The sequence below is a fragment of the Apus apus genome, chromosome 8 (genome assembly GCF_020740795.1).
Source record: "Apus apus isolate bApuApu2 chromosome 8, bApuApu2.pri.cur, whole genome shotgun sequence".
In the NCBI taxonomy this organism is placed as follows: domain Eukaryota; kingdom Metazoa; phylum Chordata; class Aves; order Apodiformes; family Apodidae; genus Apus; species Apus apus.
The window spans coordinates 9,298,668-9,322,131 of NC_067289.1; the positions used below are offsets into that span (position 1 = coordinate 9,298,668).

General features: G+C 40.7%; 1 protein-coding gene across 9 annotated transcripts in view; it reads right to left on the reverse strand.

Moving 5' to 3' along the window:
* The window catches only part of DOCK10 (dedicator of cytokinesis 10), a 146,680-nt gene that overhangs the window by 118,562 nt on the left and 4,654 nt on the right, over nt 1–23,464 (reverse strand). For 4 of the 9 annotated variants that reach the window (XM_051626320.1, XM_051626319.1, XM_051626323.1 and 1 more), the window contains exon 1: nt 3,648–3,729. The exons of 1 other annotated variant lie outside the window; for it this stretch is intronic. In XM_051626320.1, coding sequence (XP_051482280.1) covers nt 3,648–3,677 — 30 coding nt within the window. In that variant the 5' untranslated portion in view covers nt 3,678–3,729. Of the gene's footprint in view, nt 1–3,647; nt 3,813–23,464 lie in introns of those variants that run through there. 4 more of the 9 variants (XM_051626324.1, XM_051626317.1, XM_051626314.1 and 1 more) reach the window with 2 other exon arrangements.

Below are 23,464 nucleotides of genomic sequence, written 5' to 3' on the forward strand. Positions count from 1 at the left end.
TGTCTCTGGCAACTCCCAGGATTGTGTCCAAGCAAAGCTGACACACAGTAGTAATCGACAAAGAATTTCCAGTTCTGCCTTTCTGACATCTTTCTTTGCTCTGCAGAGCCAGCCAAGATATAAACCTGATTATTAATCTGTATTGCCCAAGGATAAAATCAGATTTCTAAACTGACAAACTGAAGAGGAAAATATTTTCTGTGAATAAACACATCAATTTTCACTTTCTGCAAAGACTAGAATGCTAGATGTACCTGCTGAGATGCCTGAAGGTTTTATGTAGTGATTGGTAGGTGGCCAGTTAAGCAAAAGCTGGAGGCTGTACTTGGGCCTTCTTCCTTTTTTCTCCTGGAGTGCACCCGCAGCATCTCCCACTTGGAGTGCCACTGGCAAAGCACAATTCCTACAAGAGTATCCTACAAGAATGTTCCCCTTCAGGGATTAACAAGGGAAAACACCACACGTCTACAGAGCTTTATGCTTTCTGGAAGTATTTTAAGGTAGACTGCTGTTCTCCCTGCTGCAGGAATACTTTACATGTCAAGGCAAACCTGACATTTTACTTATATCATAGAAACCTAGAAAGGTTTGGGTTGGAAGGGACTTTAAAGATCATCTGTGGGCAGGGACACCTCACACTAGACCAGGTTGCTCAGAGCCCCATCCAACCTGGCCTTGAACACTTCTAGGGATGGGCCATCCACAACTCTTCTGGGCAACCTGTTCCAGTGTCTTACCACTTTCACTGTGAAGAATTTCTTCCTAATGTCTAACCTAAATCTCCCCTCTTCCAGTTTAAAGCCATTAACCTTCACCCTATCACTACATGCCCTTGTAAAAAGTCATTCCCCAGCTTTCTTTAAGGCCCCCTTCAGGTACCGGAAGGTCTCCCTGTAGCCTTCTCTTTTGCTTCACATGGGACAGGCAAACTTGCAAAAACAAGAAGTACAGCCTAGGGTCTTAAAGAAACCATTCAAAAAGAAGGTGGTTTATTTGCTGAAATCCCTATCAAATGCCATTCACTCTCAGTAGGGAGCATATAACCAGTGGCATACAAGCTGCAAAGAGGAGGACTACTTCATCTGAAGGCATGAAAAGATAAAATGTTGCATCTTCAGCTGACAGGAGCCCACAGCCTCTGGCGATCGCACCCAGGCATGTAAGTATATTTCAGATATTCTGCATTATAGGATTGCCTTGTCTCTCCTCTTTCAGCACCCCAATCACTCACTGCCCTCAGACATGAAAATTCAGTAATCTTACTGGGATCAGTTTAGCTCTTGGCATCTGTACAATGTGCATAATGACACTGTGAACTAAACACTCTTTGCTTGTCTACACAGTTGTCTCCAGGGTATTATCCAGACAAATTCTAGTGATCTACAACAGACCAAGGGGAAAAAACAATGTTAGGACCATAACATATGCTTTATTAAGGTGCAGTAGCCTCCAGCCCTCTTTATCATGTTGGTCTTTCAAGTAACATGAATTCTGGAGGAAACAGGACCATCCATCTCTGACACAGAAGTGCTCCAAGGCAGCACTTTGTTCTCAGTTTGTCAGGTCTCCACATCATAACTAAACCTAACTGCAAAGCTCAATGGCAAATTATTCTAGATAGTTACATGATTAACTGTTTCTATACAAATTCAGAAGAGACAAAGACATGTGAGGGAAGATAATTTTGTGGAGCTTTCCTGCAAAGTACCTGCCTGCACCTACACTATCCTCGTGACAGGGCTGAACTGCTTGTCCTCTTCTTCTCAAAGGATCAAGGGGGAGAAAATGATCCCACAGATCTCCTTGGCAAGGGCAGCCTTTTTTATGTGACAAAGACCAGTTAACTGTTGCTATAGGAAATATAAAGTCCCCATTACTATGATAAGTGGATGTGTCTGAGATTGGGAGGGGATCCCTGAAAGCCCACATCTAACATCAGTAACAGACCATCTGACTGTCAGACCAGCATGCCTCTCCTTTGGGTATCCCGAGCTCTAGGGGGTTTTGGACAGCTTCCACAGCTCTCTCCACACTGTGGTAAAGCTTCACTTCAGTGAAGTCCCAGGGACCTTTGCTGTAGATCTTGGAGCACTGCTCTCCCAGGATTTACCACATGAACAACCACAACTAAAGCTGCTGATAACTGCATCTGGATATGGGGAGGTTGGTACATTGTTTGCTGCCATGACACCCAAGACTACACTTTTCTTCCAGTGACTGAAACAACTTGCACAAATTATCCATACTCAGACATGCTACCACTTCTTTCAGACCCTTCTCACTTCATTATGCTTGAAATTACTACCAGGAAGTAGAAAGTTATTTAAATGCTCTTGAGGTTATTTATTTAACCATTACTTGGAAGCAAAAAGAAAAATAAAAAAAGTTTGGTTTTATAAATACTGGATTTTAAAGCAAAAGAAATTTAACATCAGCTTCATAATGATGAAAACCATCCCCTTCCTCCTTATGACCATTAGCCTCCCCCACGCACTGAATAATACCCTCAGCTGAGGGTCCTAGCTGCTGTAGTTGCCATGACTGCACCACACACCTCTCTGTGGGCAGCAGTGCTCTCTTCAAACCACTGCTAGATCTCAACAGCTATTAAATTCCCTAATGTTACCATCACCCACCTACAACTAAGTTACCATTCTGTGTGATAGGGTGCAGTGTCAGGGAGACGCACTTTGGACTTCATCATTACACACTTCATATGAACAACAAGCAATCTCTACCACTCAAATTATATACTCGAGTGCCCTTACAAACTGACAAAAGTACTATCTGCAATGTCTTGGTAACATTTTTATCAAGTGAGAGCCCTGCAGTACCAAATCATTGCTACCTCAGACCCAAAATGCCCCAGGGTTCTGGAAACACTCACCATATGTGTATTTGGCAAGGAAGAGCAGTAACTAAGCAGTAAGTGCATTGCTCATTCTGAAACAGTGATTTACAATCAGGAACAACCCTGTCACTTATTCATAATAAGCCTATAGTGCTTATTATATTTCCACCACAAAATAAAAATAATCCAATTCAATTCAGAAAGAAAATTACTCTCAAAGATTAAGAGCCTTTCAAGCCACCTTCATTAAAGAACGGAGAAAACTCAACAAACCGGGAAGCAGTGATCCAGCAAACATTTTACTGCTGCAAACAGTTTGCAGCAAAGATAGATGGCAGTTTATTTGCATATAACTTGATACAAATTCCAACTGCATCCTGGGTGAAAGTAAAGGGGTTTTGTTTTGTTTGGCTTTTGGATTTGTTTCTGTTTTTATGAAGAACAGACATAGTAAACATTTCCTAAGCTGTCTGGATTCCAAGCCTGAAATAAAACATAAGCACACTACCGGCTCCAGTGCTGTCTATCTGACATATAGCAACAAAACCCAGCAACAATTAAACAACAGGACATTTACTTTATCTAGAGCTTATTTGTAACTCACAGCTTCACCTATAAAGTAATATTTCAGCTCTGCTTCACAACCGAGACAGCAAATCTACCAGCAAACTAACCTACAGTGACAAACAGCCTGTCCGTTATCTCTCTCTATGAACACAGCTAAAGGAAAAACACATATTCACGTAACATCTGTAATGATGATTCTGTCACCTCTGCCAATTAAAGTATACCGTACCATTATGATGAGAGTCCTGGGTCTGCTCATTTCATCATCACTATCCAGTGGCAGGATTTCATGTGACAACTCCTCTTGTCGTCGTCGCCCGCAGATATGTGGACAGTTCCTCTGTACCACAGAACGAAAGGCTTGGAGCAGAACAATGCTGGCAGCACAACCCATATCTGCATCCTGAAGTCTACAAAATAACTTCTATGTTTATGCTGTGTTTGAAAAACAGTGGCTCCTTGTCCCTGAAAACAGCCTACAGTGCAGCTGCAGCCAGCTCGCTCTCCAATCACTTCCTTGAGCCCTGATCATCTGATCACAACCAAATAGCTTGGATGCAGACAGAGGAAAGATTTGATCCACTGAAACACACGCAATATTACGATGCTTTTTGTCTCTCCCTTCCTGCTTCTGAATTCACATGAGAAAATGTGCTCCCTCTCTTGTACAATCAGCTGCCTCCTCTGATTCCAGTTTCGTGGAACTGAAAGTATTAAAATTCCTAGTTTGAAAGAGGCAGCTGTTCATTAAACGCACACAGAGGCATCCACAACAACTGGCAGCATCAGTTGAAATACCTTTTTGAAAAAGTCATATGTAGCAAAATAGCAAACATCTGAAAAGTTATTAACTCTCATTATCAGCACTGCTGTTTTTAAAATACTTAGCCTTAGGGTGTTTTGCCACAAGAAAAAAAAAAAAAAAAAGACATAGTTAAGCTCACTGAGGGATTTGGGCTGTAATATTTTCACTTCCTTGCATTTTTCTGAAGCACAGTTAGCTCATCTGAGCTGTAAACGTAACAAGTGGTAACAAAAATGCAGAAATCTGGACTGCTTCATCCAGCTCATGCTAAAACAGCCATGGCTCAATGAGAAACAGCAGCAGGCAGCTCTGAAATGCCTCTCAATAGTGGAGTTGTTGTGCATTCCCACACGCTTGCCTTCTGCAGGGTAACATATTTTTACATCTACACAGGAGGGTTGTGTTGAGAAAGGGCTCTGCTGACAGGGTATCACACTGATCCAAACACCTATGACCTTCCCAGAAGGGTAAGAGGGAAATGATTTAGTGTTTTATCAACTGGGATCAAGGCAGGGAAGAAGCTGCCAGCAGCCAGCAGTAACAATTTGCCCTTCTGGCTCCTGCCTGACAAATCATTCAAAAAGCAGGCAGGGATGCTCTGCAATCACATGACTGACCTGGAAACACAGCAAACCCTAATGGCAGAGAGTGTAAGATAACAGCACTTGAGAGGAAGTTAGCACTAAAAATATCTACAGAAATGGATTTCTCTTACACATTAGGAAAACAAAGAATTTCCAAAAGGGTTTCCAGAGAAGCTGCTTTTAAGCTTTATGTATAACCTTATTATATGTGCACTCAAACCCACATTTACCTTGCATCGAAAGGCTTTGAGTTCTAATAAAGGCCATGACAGTTTTGTCCTCAATTCCCATGGGGGCATAAGCAACTGTATAATGTCTGTTACTGAGATCTTTGTGAATAATACTCCTTCTTGCAATATCAATTAGGAATTGCACTGAAAACATTTGGTGGAAATACTTTCTTCTGGCTTAATTGTTCAGCGATCTGGCAAAAGACATGATCATTTTAATGAAAGCATTTGCCCAAAAAGCTAAAACCCTTAACATTTATTCTTTAAAAGCAACAAGCTCATTGTCATTATTTCTTGCCTTCCTTTCTTTAGACTAAGCTGCTTTGAATGCATATGGAAAACAGCAGCGCTGGCAGTCACTGCACAAAATCAGCCACAGCTCTGCCAATGCACCAACCTGGCTTTTCCCCCTTGGATCTCACTGGGCACAGACTTCACATGCTTATGGGATGTGCTGCCTGTGCACCAGCATACCCTCCAGAGGGGGGCTCAGATCATGGTTATTATTTTGACTTTCCTAAGGCAAGGACAAGAGCACAGTGGCACAGCTGAGTAATTTCTGCACCAAAGCAGTAATCCTGCTTGTTGTTGCTGCTATTGTTTACATTTTCATCAGTTCCCTCCCTACTCCAGAACTGCAACTGGCACCTTGGCCACACAGAAGATGCACTTGGCAACTGGAAGACCTACATTCCTACTCTAATTCCACAGGCAGCAACACAGACCTGGTAACGTCTGTTGCTGGCTGTTATGGCAACTGCTCTGCTACCCTGGGGGCTGCTAACGCATCTCCTGCCTGTAGGGCATCTTCTGCTCACCAGTGCTCAGTTGGAAGAGCTGGCAGGGATTTTTATGACATTTGTTTCCATAGCACAGCCCAACACCGTCACAGATGCGCGTGCGCGCACGCACGCACTCACGGAATAGCACCCTAGGGTCTGACCCAAAGCTTCACTTCACTTTCTGTGAAGAATCCTGTTCATTTCAGTGGTCTTTAGATCAAATTATTCTCTGCCAGTGGCCCAAGTGACTTCATTACAATTATTTGTGGATTAAGCTATTATTAGATGCAAGCAGGAATGACATAATCTTGGCTCTCTCTTAGGAGAGAAAAATTACACTTAGTCCAAAACCAAGCAAACTAATAAGCCAAAGCCAGCTAAAAGTAGCCTCTAGGCCTTGATCAAAATTCAAGAGCTTAAAAAATATCTAAAGCACAGGGGAAAAGAAACCACTGAAGAGGTGAAAAAACACTTCTGCTTTAAGGAAGTCTCACAGCAGCATGAGATATCACTGGAAAGGAAACCTCCCAGCCTATTAAAATGCCTGGACACACGCAGCATCAACAGCTTTGTTTTTCAAATGTAGGGATCTCATTAGCATACATTATGCTTATACACCAACAGTGTTAGTTACTCTTACAGTGAAGCAGTCAAGCACTATTTTGTGTTAATTAGCACTTTAATCCAGAAGTTGAATTCAGTGAAACACCCTGGGAAGCAAAATGTCCCTTCAGGCAAGCAATTCCTTAACTCCCCATTATGAAGACTCTGGCAACAACTCTGGGCTATGGAATATCCACACTGGAAGCCTCCCACTCTCACTCCATTTTTAGCCACCACTAATTTCAGCTGTGCTTAGTGTGCAACACTGGCATAATGGTTGACAGAAACAGGCTGGGAAGCAGACCACTAAAGGTATCTCAGTGGGAAAAAAAAAAAAATAAATAAAAGAATTGGAGAGGCAAGACAGTTGTTTTAACTCAGGTGACTTCACTGACCCAGTCCTCAGCAACTCCAAGGGCTGGGTCCACACAGCAGCAAAGCTGTGTAAGAGCAGAAGTGGGTCACACTTGTCATGTCTTATAAAATCCATGAGAAGAAATCAGTTCACAGGCATCTGGATCCTCCAGCTAACAGCTATCCATCATCCAGCCTCAGCTTCCACATGAAAGAGATGCTCTGCAAATGGGCAGTCAGGGCCTGAAGAGGTAAACTGTCTCTGACAGGAGTTCTGCAACAGTGAATAAAGCCCTCATCTTCCAAGCAATGGGCTATTTCTCTTCTGCAATATTCCTGCATTTCTGTTTCTACAGGCTGCAAGACTTTCTAAAGATGCTACCAAATATTTTTTAACACTCTTGTTTCTTACCTCTTTAGCTCACCATATTAAAAGTTCATTTCCTTCCCACAGCTTTCTTTATGTCATTAATTTTACTTTCTCTTTGTGTTATTTGAATCCATGTGATCTGAATAAACAGGATATAACCTATTGGTATGCTGGTCGTCAGCTGAGGGTTTTAAAACAGGATGGGAAAAGGAAACAGCTCTTGGAGAGTATCTTTTAGTGAGAGGATGACTTTCCAAAAGAAACACTGATCCTTCCAATCCCAAAGGAGGCTGCATTCTCCTCAAGCAAGGAGATGGCTGCAGGTTACAAGAACACTTGCCCACACCTGCTCAACTGAAGAAATGGCATGCACCGTTTTGAATTTGTTGTGTTTCGGTTTTGTTTTCCAGAAAACAAGCCCTTCTCTCCAAGACATGTTTGCATGACACGCTCTGAGAAGCAACACAGGAACTCTTGAAGTGTGATGATCCTAAAGCAGCAATGACAGGCGACTGCAGGAGCCACCTACAAAAACAGGAATGCCACTGGAACTGCTTATGACAGTCGGTCCAGTCTGGCCCACAAAAGCCCCAAGCCATTAACAGGAACTAGAGACAGCATAACAGTACAAATAACAAGAACAGCATTGTTACAGACCATAATGCTGTGCCAACACTACAACTTAGCAAAGGATGCCCAGGTATCCAGCTGAGCAAGGTATTTGTTGGTGTGAAGTGCATTTACACAAAGCTACTGTAACCGACAGTAACCTATTGGCATTCTGAAGCCGACTCACGGGACCATATACCTAAACTCATAGTCAGACCAAAACAATTTTAAAACATTAATTCTCTTGTGAAGAACAGAGTGAGTCTGTTTTCAAGGCTATCCTGAGTTACTATTCCACGTACGTCAGCCTGGTATAGATGATGAGCAGCTCCCCACAACACATGAGCAACATGGTCAGTGGCTGTCACTCGGCTCCACATACAGAGCCACAGTTAGAGTAAAACTTCTGTTAAGGTCTAGCCTACACAAGTAGCAGGCACCCATTTGCAGCAAGATACAATAACAGAATTACAGGCTACCTTGATGCAGATGAGGACCACTCACATTTTGGTGAGCTACTGTGTCCAAGGGGTAGCCTTCATGATAGCCTGCTTGATGACAGAAACCCTCATTAATGTGCCTCCTTCCCTTGCATGTTTTATGCTTAAGGAAGAGCACAAGCTCTTATCTTCCAGTGGCTTTTTCTAGTGTTCTTAAAGCAACATGGCAGATACCACATTATAGTGGGATCTCTCGCTGCCACAGAGGCAGCATTCCAATACCACCTCCTGCTCTCTGTCCACTGCCAGGTTGCTAGTGGATGTCTGGGGGACTATGAAAATCCATCTTCCAGAACTGTCTTCTCCTCCAACACAGTTATGTTCCAAAACTTTCACATCCAGCCCAGTAGCCTACAAGAGGCTTTGCAATACTAGGTTGAACCACTGTCATCATATATTGGGGGGTGGGGAAACTTATGCACTCACAGTTGCTAAAAGCCATAAATAGTATTCACGCCTTCCACTCATAACACTCATAGCAATTTAAAAACATTCATGTACTGTATTTTAAAGCATTTCTTCACAGTGGTTAAATAGCAGCAGCTCTGAGGTCTCAAACAGCAAAGCAGACCCACAGATCTTGCCAAAGATGACTAAGACCTTGAAAAGTACACAGGTTCTGTATTCCTTTAGTTTCCACCAGCTGTTCCTTAGGACCTGGGAAAGCAGGCATTTGCTGCAGTGATATGTCAGCTTGGATCCTGAATGACACACAACTTTTTCATCTTGAGATTGTATTTTATTCTCACTAAGCTATCCTTGACCAACACTATTCTTTACTAATTTACAGTCAGTGCAAAAGGTCCAAAGAGTAGTATATGGTTGTGACTATATGAGAGGAACTTAAACCATTTAACCACCACATTTCTCCTCTTCATTTCTTACAGCAGTAAGTCATGCTTACACTAGTGTAACATTCAGAAGATACCTTGCCAGGATTGCCACAAAATCATTGCAATGTCACCTGGCTACAGAGCAAACAGGACTACAGAAAATAAGTGTATGGCACCCTCTAGGGAGTAGTACAAGAAAGACAAATTCACCACCAGGCTCAGCTCCTCCTGCTGGGTATGACAAGTAACAGATTAAATTGCCGTGTCTATAAAAATCTTCTCTTTACATTAAAACAAACAAACAAACAAAAAACTTTTAAAAAGCAACTGCACTGTCCAAAACCTGTAAAAATGAGTGAGGTGTTCTTCACCATAACTAGGGAGACAGCTCAAAGGAAGGGTTGGAGAATTAGGATTGCTGGTTTTATCTACCCTTTTGAAATACTACACAGTTCAAATTGAATGACAAGTTATGCACAGACTCACCTTCAAGAAGAAAAAAAAAAAAAGAAAAAAGAAAAAGACTCACTGACATCCACAAGCCTTGGACAAGAGCCATAAAACTTGTGTTGCTGACATCTCATCTTCAGGATGTGCAACCTTGTCTCTATTTCTGCAATGGGCACAAACTTGCCACAATCCAAAATTAGTATTTGTGCTCAAATACAGGCTAGAAATAGAAATCAAGAACAAATAGAGGGAAACTAGGGTTACTTACAAAAAGACGACACAAATCTGGGGTAAAGCAGAATTTTAGGATAGTGATATCTTGTCAGAAAAAGCGTTTCTTATTCCAGTTTGCCTCCAGTGCAAGCCAACAACATTTTTCTACTGACAACCCAGCTAATAACAGATAACAAAAAATAGAACTGCTCTGTAACCAGAACACTTTCAGCCTTTAACACTTAAAAAATAATGGTCTCTCTTTTTCAGCTCACTAGAGAGTTTGCAAGGGAAGGTATCTCTTGGCTTGCTCCTATCTACACATATGCTCCTTTACTTTTCAAACAACTCACTTAAGTAGGAAAAAATGCACATGCTTTAAACGTTGAGGTAGGAATTTAAATGAGAAATTAATTCTCTCTCATATTGTTTGCAAAAAAACCACAAACAAATAAACACACACAACAAAAAAAAACATTAACTGCTTATTCTCAAGAGTGAATTCAGATATTAAATGAATGGGTCAGGCTTCATACACAAATCCTAACTGCTTTCAGAGACAGGTGCAAACACAGGCCTTGCCAGAGAGCCTGGAGTATCGGGATGTTATTGATTGCAAATGAACACAGGGTAAAATTACTTAGAGAACTGGAGCGTGGCACTAAGTGGCAGCTTGCATGGGACGTGAAAAAATGGCCACAAGCAAGATGGCAGGACACAAGATTTCACTCTGTCTCCTTCCCTAGAGCCCTAAAGCCAGCACACACAGGGTTTCACCAGTTCTGCAAACATGAGGACCCAGTGTCTACCAGGGATTGCATTAACTTTTCCCCACACATCACTGCATCTTAGGCAGAGAATTAATTTTGATGGCACCTCCACCTAGGTCAGAGCTTTCCAACACACTCTCCCATTCTATAGCATGTCAGCATCTGGTACCCAAGCACATTTTTTCATTTTTAAAGTAGACAAGTAAAACAAACAAGCAAACCAACCAAAACACACCACAAAAAGCAAACAACTTTTTTTTTTTTTTCCTCTTCCCCTCTGCCCCCCATGTATGAACTCAGGCCAGAGAAGTTAAACTGGCTCACCTCCTGCTTCCCAGTTTTGGTACCCTTCCTCTCTCCCTACCTTCTTTCACACTCTCTCGCTCTCTCTCTCTCTCTCTCTCTCAGAAGCGAGACTGACAGGACAAGAGCAGTATCCAACACCTTCTGCCTTTGAGTCAGACTATTGCATGTGATAGAAATCAGCAGCAATTCCCATCTGGCTCGGCATGTGCTGTTCACAGGAAGCTTTTGCATTTTCAAGCCAAGAAACCCCTTTCCGAACTCCCTCACAAGAATGATGGACTGTCCCAGAGAGCCAGGATTTTAGCTGCCTAAAGCATTCCAAGGTTAATTTAATAAATTTTTAATTTAAAGCATCAAATGCCTTGAAGATAAGAATTTCTACTGGGAGTTCAGCAGCTGAAAATTACGGGGGAAGAGGTGGAAGCAGTGGCCAGTGCCAAAACGATTATCAACTACTGCTATGACACAAGCAGAGTTGAATGTAGTCCTGGATATAATGCAAGATAGCTCTAACAGAATTAGAACCTATACTACTATATTTAATAGTAACGACAGGAATACTCTGATGAGACATTACTGAGATTACATGGACAGGTCTGGCCACCTTGAAGAGGGAAGAAGTTGCAGAAAAGACCTGCTGATGTGTCCAGAGAACAAATGTTTTGAAGACAGTATCTGGGTTGATGTGTCAGGTTCTCAGGACCTCAGTACAAGTCCACTGACACACTGGATGGAGTCTGGTGGATCATCACCAAGATAGGCTGAGGCTGGAGGACAAAACATATGAGGAAATGCTGAGAAAAATGTTTGTCCACCCTCAAAAAATGAAGGCCAATGGGAAATCTTGCCACTTGATATCCTATCTAGCAGTAAGGTATAGACAACAGCCTCTTCTTGGAGATACACTGGCAGGGAATGAGACACAATAAACAGAACTTGTGACAAGTGAAACCCCAATTAAATGTTTTTCACCATGTACGGTGGACAAACACTGGAACAGGGCACAATAGAGACTGAGGGATCTCTATCCTTGGAGAGTCTCAGGATGTGACTGGACAAAGGCCTGAGCAATCTCATTTAGTTAGACTTGCTTTGAGGAGGCAGCTGGACTTAAACCTCCAGAAGTTCCTTCCAAACAGTTACTCCATGAGTGTGCAACACCATGGCTTACTCAGCCTAGCAAACCAGAGCCTGAATTTGTGCCCTGTCTGGGAGAGCCCAAAACACAAGTGAAGCAGAAGAACTACTTAAGCCAAAGGCTAACACAAAGACAAGAGCAGGAGGATATAAACTGGCCATTTAGGCCACACAATTTCACTTTGCACTGTTGCTAACCTAACAGAGAAACAAGCAAAAGCAGCTCCCAATCAGGCTTCTTTCAACTCCAAGTCAGCTGTATAATCCCCGCTTATAATTTCACTTTGAGGCAAACTCCATATGCAAGGAGTTCAGCCAGGAGCAAGAAACCAAAAGGAACAATCTCATTCGATTTCCAAGAATAAGCTTCTACAGCTGCAAAATGGAAAATGAGGCACAAAATGTGGATAAAGAAAGAAAGGAAATCCAAAATAAAATTTCTACACACAAGGGCCAGCAAAAACGGTGTTTTCTCAGGTGCTGAGGTCCCATCACCCCACTCCCCAAAAGAGAGCAGTTGCAGATGTATCTTTTTATCTGACAGAAAAGATCCCACAAGAAGAATCCGGATTACTTCCGTTAGCTCTATAATAATGTGGCTTCAGGTCCCGTTTTTCTTATCAGTGCCAAGAATCCAATGGTAGTTTTTCCCAAAATAAAGCTGCTAAAAGTCAGGACTGAAAGGTTTTCAGGCTATAAATACTAAATAAAAGGTCTTAAGAGCTTTTGTTTGTTTTAAATATTGCTCAAGAGAAAACAACCCCAAAGATTAAAAGGTTCAGGGGGCACAAACCAAGCAGCCTTTCCCCATTTGATCATGTCATGCATGTCCAAACCATGACATTTCTGGGGCTAAAGCACACAGGTCAAGTAATGAATTTCTACATAGGTATCCACCTACCTAGAATCCTAGTGGCATAAACATCAGCCTCATCAAGCCAAGCCATTTCGCAGAAATGGGATCCGTGAGTATGTAGTGCCAGCTGCTATCATCCAACAGAAGTTATCCTCTTGATTACAATGGGAGGCTGATAAGTCCCAAAACCTTTTATTTCTTCTCAGATCTAGAACCTCAGGGAGGCTCATATTCCCCCTCATTTTATTCTAGCCAGAAAGTCCAAACTGCATAATGGAGCAGCAAGACCACCCATACAACAGCATGCAAAAACCAGAAGGTCCCTCAGATCAACAGTTCTCATTGCGATGTCACAGCCCTTTCAGAAAGGATATACCTGGAACAACTCCTACACAGCTCTGCTACCTCTCATGCCCCACCTAAGGAAGTGCCTGAAAACTGCCTTATCACCATAGAAAGGAAAAAGCACCCCAAAAGGCAAAACTGAAAAAAAACACACCAAAACCAACCAAACAAAAAAACCCCACATTCTGCACTTTTTAGAAATTATATTGTTTTGCTTTTTTCAGAGCACAATAATGTGCTCACTATATCAAACTGGGTAACAGCTATTCTAGCATCTAATGAGCACCATTGTGGTGTTCTGTCCCCTGGACAGCTTTTCTGTGCAACATGTGTTTTTCATTTCATGTCTCTTGTCAGGGTTTCACTCCCTTTCTTTTACATGAACTCCAGAAGACAATATAATCATACAAAACCCAAAACTAATGAACCTGCATTGCTGGTATCAATTAACATTCACATTCATACAGCTCTTTATTCAACTAAATACAAAATTAGCAAAACCAACCCAACTATAAGTTGTTTGGTCTGTATTTATTAAGTTGTAACAAAGTCTCTAAAAACATATGTCTTCTGGCTGGTATTTCAGGCAAAAAAAATCTTTAGTAGAATAATATTTTGATTAGTAACATGTGTTTTGAAAGATTAATACTGAACTGTAAAAGGCGATTAAAATATGAGTAGAAACTATAAGCTAAATACACATATGTGCAAAGAGTTTTCATTCTCACTGACTGAAATATCTGGTTGCAAGTAATTTGTTCTCATTATTAAAGTCTTAATTGTATCTGCTGTTGACTTTTTTTAATTAACTGATATTTACCAAAAAAATCCCATCTCTTTTTCAGAGCATTACTAAAACAAAATTGGGCTAGTATATAACAGAAATGATGTAATTCTTTATTCTGTTATGACACATCTCAAAAGAACTTTCAAGGGATCCTGCTAATTTTAGGTAGCACCCAACCATTGACCTTTTCTCTATTTAGTCTTCCAAAAGTTCTCAACCTCAGCAGGAAATAGGGAACAAAGCAGTTATATAGTGCTTTTCAAGAAATTGTAGTTATTTACGCTTACAAATGTACTTAATTATTTCAGGGAAGCAATCTCTAATTGTGCTGAACATGCAATTAGATTTTTAAATAGATGACCAACTTGCTGGACCACCCCCTTGTTCTTCTGCTGGCAGCTGGGTATTTAACATGCTCAAGCTGTTAAGTAACTCCAGCTGAAAAAGTGCAAATGCAGAAGTAACTCAAATGTTACAGACTAGACACTGGAGTTTTGACCCTAAAGATGGATTTTTTTTTTTTTTAAGGAAGTAAACCCTCTGGTTGTCTGCACTGCCAAAGTTTTCGTTACAGCTTGTGATAATCCAAGTGAATACATGATGATACATACAGTCTCCCTTTAAACCTGCCCCCTTTTTACACCGAGGGATAATTTTCTCAAATCTCTCTTAAAACTTTTATAGAAATTAAGATACAGAGATAGCAACTGCTCATTTCTGCTGAAATTTACTCCAAAATATAATTAGTGCTCTACTTAGACTAAAATCAGAAGTTAGCAATCATTTATCACTTTATAGATACTGTTACAATGATTTCATGGCAGCAAAGAGTCAGAGCCAACAGAATAGCTCTCACCTTGATATATATAGATATATATATATTTAAGTAGCTGACCAAATTAGGAACAGTTACATCTAAGTAAAGGCAGATACACACAACTAAAAACACACTGTCAGGCATAAGGGCTGACTTGGTTACAGCTACTCAGTCTCAGTATCAGTGTCTTAACTCTTGATGTAGGAAAGCTAAATTCAACATGACTACTCTTCCTAGAATCATCATCTTAATAAAAGATCAGGTTGGCAATTTACAGAGGAGAGCACTGGGGCAGATTGTCAGTGGCATAAATAAGTATCAAGCAATGGAAGCCACAGCATTTCAGGTGACACACCCAGAGAACATGTCCTCTACCAGCAAAAGCTTATCAGCACATCTGACCACTTTGTGAAGAAGTAAGCACCCTCTGGCTTTGACATCTATGTGCCAACATCTGATGATAATAAACCACAAGCTTGAATGGCAGCCATAAAAGCCTGCTGCCCCCTGGTAGGAGGTACTACCTTACCTAAGTAAAGACATCCTGCTGAACCAATGTTCATTCAACTGTCAACCAAGAGAAACAGACACAGTGAAAGGCTAAGGGAAGTTCACCTCTATCTTGGTATTGCTGCTATCTTTGGACTGTGGATAATGTTTGCTTGGGGTTTCAAGGGACAAGGGTACAATTCATCTCAAGGAAGTAATGAAGAAGACGGATCCCTCATCCTATCCCACATGCAGATTTACCTAGTGATCTGGGAAGCTCATTATCAAATAGCCCTACAATTATTGTTTGATTTAGAAGTGCTGAGGAACCCAGCACCTGTCTATGACACAAGTACTTTGTGAAGCTTAATTGGATTCAGAAGAAGAAACCACACCAATGTGAGCCCATACTTTAAAGGTAAATCTAATTCTGTTTCCCAACTCAGCTATGCGGGTAGAAATCTGAAGATGTTACTCTGCAATCAAAAGAATTAATGAGGAAAATCTGTATTTTTAAATTAGAATCTGCTCAATCTATTTAAACCAATCATTTACATTTGGCTGTTATTGACATGGTCTATCCCACTGCAGCAACAAATGTTGTAGCCCCAGATGGGTTAATATTTATGAGAAAGTCAACAGAATATCACACAGAACAGGAAATAGTGTTTCCTGCCAAACTGTCTAAAAGCCACCGTACCGTTAGCACTTGCACTTCACCCAACTTTACTCCTGTTATCTTACTGACAGTCACTAAAACAAAAATAAAATCTCCTAAGCTGAGCTCACAATAATAGCAACAAGAAAGTATTATTTCTTACTCATGGTTCAATTTTTATTTATTTTTGTACCCTTAAAGACTGAGAAAGATATTTTAAAACAGTCCTTGTTAGCTAATGATAGGATGATCTGTTTGGCATCCTGGTTATGGGGAACACCTGGAGCTGCAACACAGGCAAAAAGAAAATATTAGACCACTGTCCTTCTGTCTTACCTGTTTGGTCCTACATGTGTTAACACCAGTTAACTGAATGAAATAATGAACTGCCTATTACTTCCATGTATTTTTCTTCAAGGAAGGAAGAAAAATCATCACAAACAAGAATTAGAAGAGAGTGGTGTGCTATTGTGCTAGGCACAATATGTGCTATGTGAGATCTGTGCCTTGAGGCACACCTGGGTCAGTACATAAAGCTGCTAAATCAGAATCTAGCATTCAGCTGGACTTAAAAAAAAAAAAAAAAAAAAAAAAAAAAAAAAAAAAAAAAGAAGATACATGTTCCAAAACATAGCATAGACCCCCAAAGAACAGCAAAAGAAACACAAATAGGCCTGCAAATTTCCAGGCAGTTACATTGGTTGGAGCTATGGGTGAGCCACTTACATGAAGAAGCAACCCCTCATTGCTGCAACATACAGGTTTTGTTCCTCAGCTTTTCAAGTTTCAATTATAAGTCATTTGCTGACTCCCATTCTGTGTCAAACACTTCCCCAAAGGAAAGAAATCTGCATTTTCAAATCTGAATCTTTGTCAGATCCTTTAGGATCAGGAGCTGGGTTCCTCTGAAATACACGCAGGGAATTGTAGTAGGAAACAGAGACTCTGAAGTGCCAGGGCACAATGACCACATACAATGGCCCTTATAGCTTGTTCTACCACATCTCAGTACTCACCAGCATGGAATTTAAGTACCAACTATGTCCGCTTAAAATTCTAAAAACACACATGCCATGTTATTCCAAGGAAACTGGTGTTTCCTTGATGATGCTCTGGCTCTACCTATTTAGTTAAGTGTATTTTAAAATACTTATAAATCAAGACATTTTCATACCAATACATGCCATTGTCTTCCATGCCATACTGAACAGGGAACCACTGATACAGAAATTCTGTAGGGAAACAGACATAGCAGAGAAGTTCTTGTTTCAAAAAGTCACTGCCTATCATTTCAATTATATTCTCTCTAATGAACAGTCATTCAAATAGCAATTATCTATTCAAAACCACTTGCTTAATGTAAAACCTTACACTGAAGCTAGAGGAGAGGCAAAATACCAAAAAACCAGACATTATGGGGATGAGGCACATGGCAAAACAGAATAACATGGGGTAGCTGTTCAGAGCAGGGAGACTATCAGTTTGAAGAACCGGCAAGGAGAATTCCTGGAAGAAGTGGGTTTTAAGATGGCATGGATGGCAAGCAAAGATAGGGTGCCTGACAGACAACTGACATACTGTTCCCTGCATACAGAGAGGCATTAACAGAGGCTCCCAGACAAGTGGGAGAAAGACAAAGAGAGCAACAGGGACTGAAGCCTGGAAGGGGCGAGGGCAGCAAACGAGGGAGTGGGTGAATATGAGAATGAAGAAATAAGATAGTGTTTAAGGGCAACACTCAGGCCACGCCAGGTCAATTGGAAGGGTTCTCATTGCAAGAACAACTTTAAAAAGAAAAAAAAAGGACATAAACCTCCTACCAAGGGACATCAGTTATTGTGTCCTGCTGTACTACTTGCTGCTCCTGCTTATTGCAACAGAAGTAAAACGTAACTTCCACCTAAAACCAGTCTGCAAATGGTTACCCCTTACCCTTTCTGGAGAAAGGATACATAGAATGCAAAAAGTATTTCATTGCCAACACCCACAGCAAGCTGGAGCTATAACTCCTACTTTAAAAAAAAATCAGCCCATCTTCTTTCATTTCCAAAATGAGCAGATTTACACTACTTTGATTTGCTGTGTTTCATGAGCTCAATTTTTTTTCCAAAGTCTACAGAAATATGTGCATGCTTGGGTATGTATTTGAAATATAAAAAGATGAAGGTTTCTGAAAGACACCTGAAGAAAAGTTATCAAATACCTAGACTGCAACTGTTTGTGTGTATACTAGGGATTTCCTGTTAAACCATGGGTTATTATTTGGCCAGGAAAGAGAATAAGCTAAATATCTGCCTATGTATCTTCTGAATTTGTTCGGTAAGTTGTCCTAACTAATCTTCACAGTTCTTACTGATTCTGAAGCACTGAAAAGACCAGTATCATTCAATTCTACTTAATGTTCTATGACTTAGTTTGCACCACTGTTTGCAATTTTAGCTGTTTAATGAAATGGTGTCAGCAGAACAGAAGCACTGTGCAATCACACAGCTCAATGAGAAAAACAACAGTTAGTCATGTGAAAGGCAATGGATGCTTAAAGTGAGATGTGAGCTTTGGGACAGGCAGATGCTTTTTAGTAACTTGCTTTCAGATGAGAGCTGTGTATGATATTTCACTTTGGCACTGTTACTGTAATTGGTCTTTATCCACTGCTGGAAGTCCACCTGCTACATGTGAATGGAAGGAAAAAAAGTGTGCCTATATACTGACAATAGAGACATGATAGCTCAGCACATATTTTAGTATGCATTGCAAATATGTGAATACAAAAGATACAGACCACATGATATTCTGGAATAAATATCAAAGTCTGCTCATTACTGTTTTTAATACTTACTCATCATTCCCTTTCTCTCTGCACGCAGAATCAGAGGTGTGACCCAGGACTTGTTTTCCCAAGGTCTCCCTGTCAATGCACAGTTGTCCTGTACCATGGACTTTCCTGTATTTTTTTAAGCATATCTTAAAAGTTCAAAGTCATGAAACAGTCCCATCCCAAGGATGCCCAAGTTTTGGCCCCTAAACCACTTTTGAAACTCGAGACCACTTTTGAGGCTCTTCTAACAACAAGGAAAAAGGAAAAAAAAAAAAAAAAAAGGGGGGGGGGGGGGGTGTGTGTGTGTGTGTGAAGCCAGGAAAAAGGCTGTACGTGTCTATCTTAAAGAGAGACAAATATTGCTACAAATATCACAAGTTAATTTATGGCCTGTGAAATGCAACAGAGGCTTTCCTAACAAAAGACATTAAGCCTGACATGTGCCATGGTACTTGCAAAGCACTGGAGAAAGCTCTTTCTTAGGATGAACTCCAAAGATTATTTATTATCTAAGCCAGCACAATCAAACAAATATCCCCTGAGGCTGACTTCAGCCCCTCACTTTCACTCTCAAAGGCTTAACAAGCCCTGGATACTTTCTCCTGCTCCTACTCATAGCACAGAAAAGAGTGCTGTATTTCCTTCCAGAGGGCAGAGAAGAGGGATACGGATGACTGGCATGCTTCCCTCCTCAAACTACACACACATTTCATGAAATATCTGGTCAGAAGCAGCCTTTCCTTTCTCCATTCTGCTGACTTTTTGGCTTGGACTCTCTGCTGGGGCTGCCAGAGCTTGCACAAGGCTAAAAGGCAAGAAGGCAGGGGGTGGAGAGAGGGTAAGGAGGAAGCAGCAGCAAGTGTCTCACAGCAGAAGTGAGAACAGAGAGAGGGTTTGGGGCAGAAAGGGAAGAGCAGGGAAACAGCTAATGGGCAGCAGGGAGGGTGACTAGGGCAAGAAATAGGGAGGTGCAAGAAAATCAGTGCATCACAGGCCCACAAGACAGTAGCCCACATTTAGAGTTTCCAAGTGATAAGTTTATACTGGTCCTATATTGCATCAATTCTAGTCACAGAGCAAAAGTAGTTAATGGACCAGGAGAGAGAAAGACAAGAGGAATTAATCCTAACATCAAGAAGAAATAGAAATGAACTGGTAAAGGTGTCACAGGAAAAGTGCCTGTAATCACCACAGCTCACTAATGATTATTTTCACTCATGCAAAATACAAAACTCTGGTTTGAATTTTAATGAACATACTTTGTCAAAGCCAGAGGAATTTGAAGGGGGGGGACAAGAAATCCAGTAAGGTTTACAAACCCCTTAACACTGTCACAAAGCCTGGTAAAAACTCTAATCAGAAGAAAAAAACCTCAAAATTTGGGGAAGTTTCCCACACTTTAGAAATATATTTTCTTCAAACCATGCCAACCTCTCCCTCCAAATCAAGAAAAAATAAATAAATTTAAAAAAAAAATCAGTCTAGAACAAAGATGACTGAGGAACTTGCATTAAAACACAGACACATTTAACCCATAGTTAGAATGTTCCAGACATCTTTTGGATCAAAGATGTTCCTAGGTCTTGTCTCTGCATAGCCACTGTGCTCCCCACACAATGAGCCTTTTACTCAGTTCTAGAAAAAGCAGAAGCATCTTCAGAGACCAGAATTTAATTATTGCCTATAAATTAGAAGTATACTCCTCAAAGTCAGCCAGCACACATTAGCCTACTCACAGTTGCAAAAGCAGGAGATCTAGCAGAGAACATACATTGGCAAAGAATGCATTTAAATCATGACAGTTTAAAAATTAAAATCCACTATGGTTAACCAAAATCAAAGAGAGTAATCAAAGATTTTTTTTTTCTTTTTTTGCTATACTAAACATCTTACTCATTCCAGTTTCATACTTAACATTTCAGTATTAATCTTGTTGATAAACAATAGCACTTAAAAAAGGAAGCTTTTGGAAGCTTTTTTCCATCCCCTTATAGTATCTAGCTCATTCATTAAATTTCATTATATCTACGTAATTTAATGTAGGTCAACATGTCAAAGTAGCCTAGAATCATGTTTGATTTAAGTCAACCAACATTACTCTCAAAGCTGAAAATCCTATTCCAGACACAATGATAGAATTGCCTTGTGCTTCCTCCAAACATGAAGTTATAAGTGCAGAGCTACACCCAGAAAAATCACTACAATGTTGACAGCTTGCTAAATTTCTCTACAATGCATATCATATCAACTGCACAACAGCATTAGAGGGAAGAAAATCTGGTACTAAGCTAATTGTTCATTAATGAGTGAACTAGTAATTTAAAATGTCAATTTTTATAAAACGATTTTTATTTTTTTTTTGTCTGCTGAGGTAAAATCTTGTTTCACAGATGCAACAGGCAATTCTTGTTGGAGGGAGACATCCATCTCCCTACACTCACCTGGGATCCTGATTGTAGCTACAGTTTGCACTGCTGTCTGCACTGCAGGAGCCCACGCATCTCACTCATGTACCCAGATTTCCTCATCTCATGTATTTTTAGACAAGCTTACAGCACAGCTACATTGTATCATCTCAAAACATTACATTGTGTTCCAAAACACATAGTATTTGGGTTCCAGCTAAAAAGTAGCAGGGCATTACCCCAGCAAAGAGGCTGGATGTTAATTCCCGCCGTACAAGCTTGATGGGATAGGCCGGGCAGCACCATCTTCAGTGCCCCAAGGGAAATCTCCCCCTCTATTTCTAAAGCACTCTATAAAATTTAAGAACAAAAAAGCAACACTGATATCCTGCCTGTGTGTATAATGGAGAAAAAGAAAATAAAAATTGTAGCAGAGATTACAAATAATCTACCTAAAATTATCTAAGCAATGTGTTTAGCTTGTAATTATGTATTATTGACATGGCAGCAGGAGGGGGTGGTGTGGATAATAGACTGCTGCATTGTGAGCCCAACCTAAAAACTAAAGGAGAGGGGAGGGGTGGGAAAGAAGAAAAAACATCCTGGATTTCTTCTGTAAGAGAAGGGCTCTGGAAGGCTTCACTGACACACATTACCACTTAGCACTACTGCAGCTTGTGCCCTCTTGCTATTTGGTGCCTGTTTGTGTTCTGCCCAGAAAAGGACAATGTGAGCAGAAGTTATTTACACTAAGCAAGCACAGAAAGGACAGACAGCTCTCAGTTTTCTTACATTTTACAAGAGAGGGAAAAAATTGCCTACATCAGCAATGAGAGTAACAGGGCAGACTATGAAACAGCCTTAACAGTCAAGAGAATTATTCAGCCATATGAGGCAGGAGAACCCAAAATGGGGATGAGCTCAGAAACAGTCATGCTCAGGCTTTTACTATACATTTATTGTATGATCTTGGGCAGTTAGCTCCTGGTGTTTTGTTTTTCTTCTCAACAAAAACAGGGATAAGGTCAGCATTTTCTAGTATAAGAATACACAGTTGGTATAAAACAGACAGCTAATACAATCTTTCATCAGAAAATTATTGTTGAGTTCTGTGAAATGCAGGCAGTCTGAAACTGCCTGCATTTTGCATACTGAAAGCAAATCTTTGTTATTTGTGTAATAATCACATCTGTGTCACTATTTCATAGCCTTTTGACCTTGTGCTAGAAAAGTTATAAACATGTTTTGACTTCTGGAAGTGACATATGTGCTACAAAACTGCCTGTTATAAACCACAACAATATTAAAACTCTCTGCTCAACCATCCTTCTCCAAAGCCAAGACAAGGCTTAGTTTTCCAGACTCTCCTCTTTTCTACTGCTCTTCATTCTCTTGTTCCCCAGACCCCTTGTTTAACCTTGTAAGCAAGGGAAAAAAAAGTTAATGCAGCTTTTATAAACTGAGAGCATTTTGAGTTACTCAAGCTGACTCACTTCCCATGAATTTAAAACAAAGTGTTAGTCAAGTGACAGATTCAAAACAACATTAAAACTCTACATCTAAATCTGAGTGTCTAGGTCTCCCTACCCACTAAATAACTGCCTGGGGTTGCATATTAAAGAATTGTTTGCACGAGTTATTCACCAACCTGACAAATCTTTCCCACAGCTCTCTTCATTTCTTTCCTTCGTTTAATTGTCTTCTTCAGCTTCTCTTTCCCCACAAAGTCTTTCCTCTTTTCCCCCATTTTCTTCAGTGCTTTTACATTTCTTTCTAAACCATTTTATCTCCTTCTGCCTCCACCCTCTTTAAGGCTCTGTTCCCTTATCTCCTTTTCCTCACTTCTGCATCAACTGAATCCCCACTGCCAGCCTCAGAGGAAGTTCCCAGAATTGCTCAGGACAAGTCTTTGGCCTTTTTGTCTGCCTGCAGAGGAGGAGCCCAGTGGCTGGAGAATGTGCAAGCAGTGCATTCTTGCCCATGCCCTTTGCTTGACTTGCTCTTACATCGGGGCTCCAGCAGCCAGCTGAAAGCCTTCAGATCCTTGTCAGGGCCACACCACTGCAAGTGTCCTTGGGATACCCCAACCGAAGAACAGCTACAAAATTACTCATCAAACACTTAAAAACAAACAAAAACAAAAATGCTCAGAAAGGAAACAGCTACTCTATACAACTACCTGAAAGGAGGTTATAGCAAGGCAGGGGTTGGTCTCTTCTTCCAGTTACAAGTGATACAACAAGAAGAAATAGCCGCAAGTTGTGCCAGGATAGGTTTAGATTGGATATTAGGAAAAAAAAAAAATTCATCAAGGGTGTTCAGGCA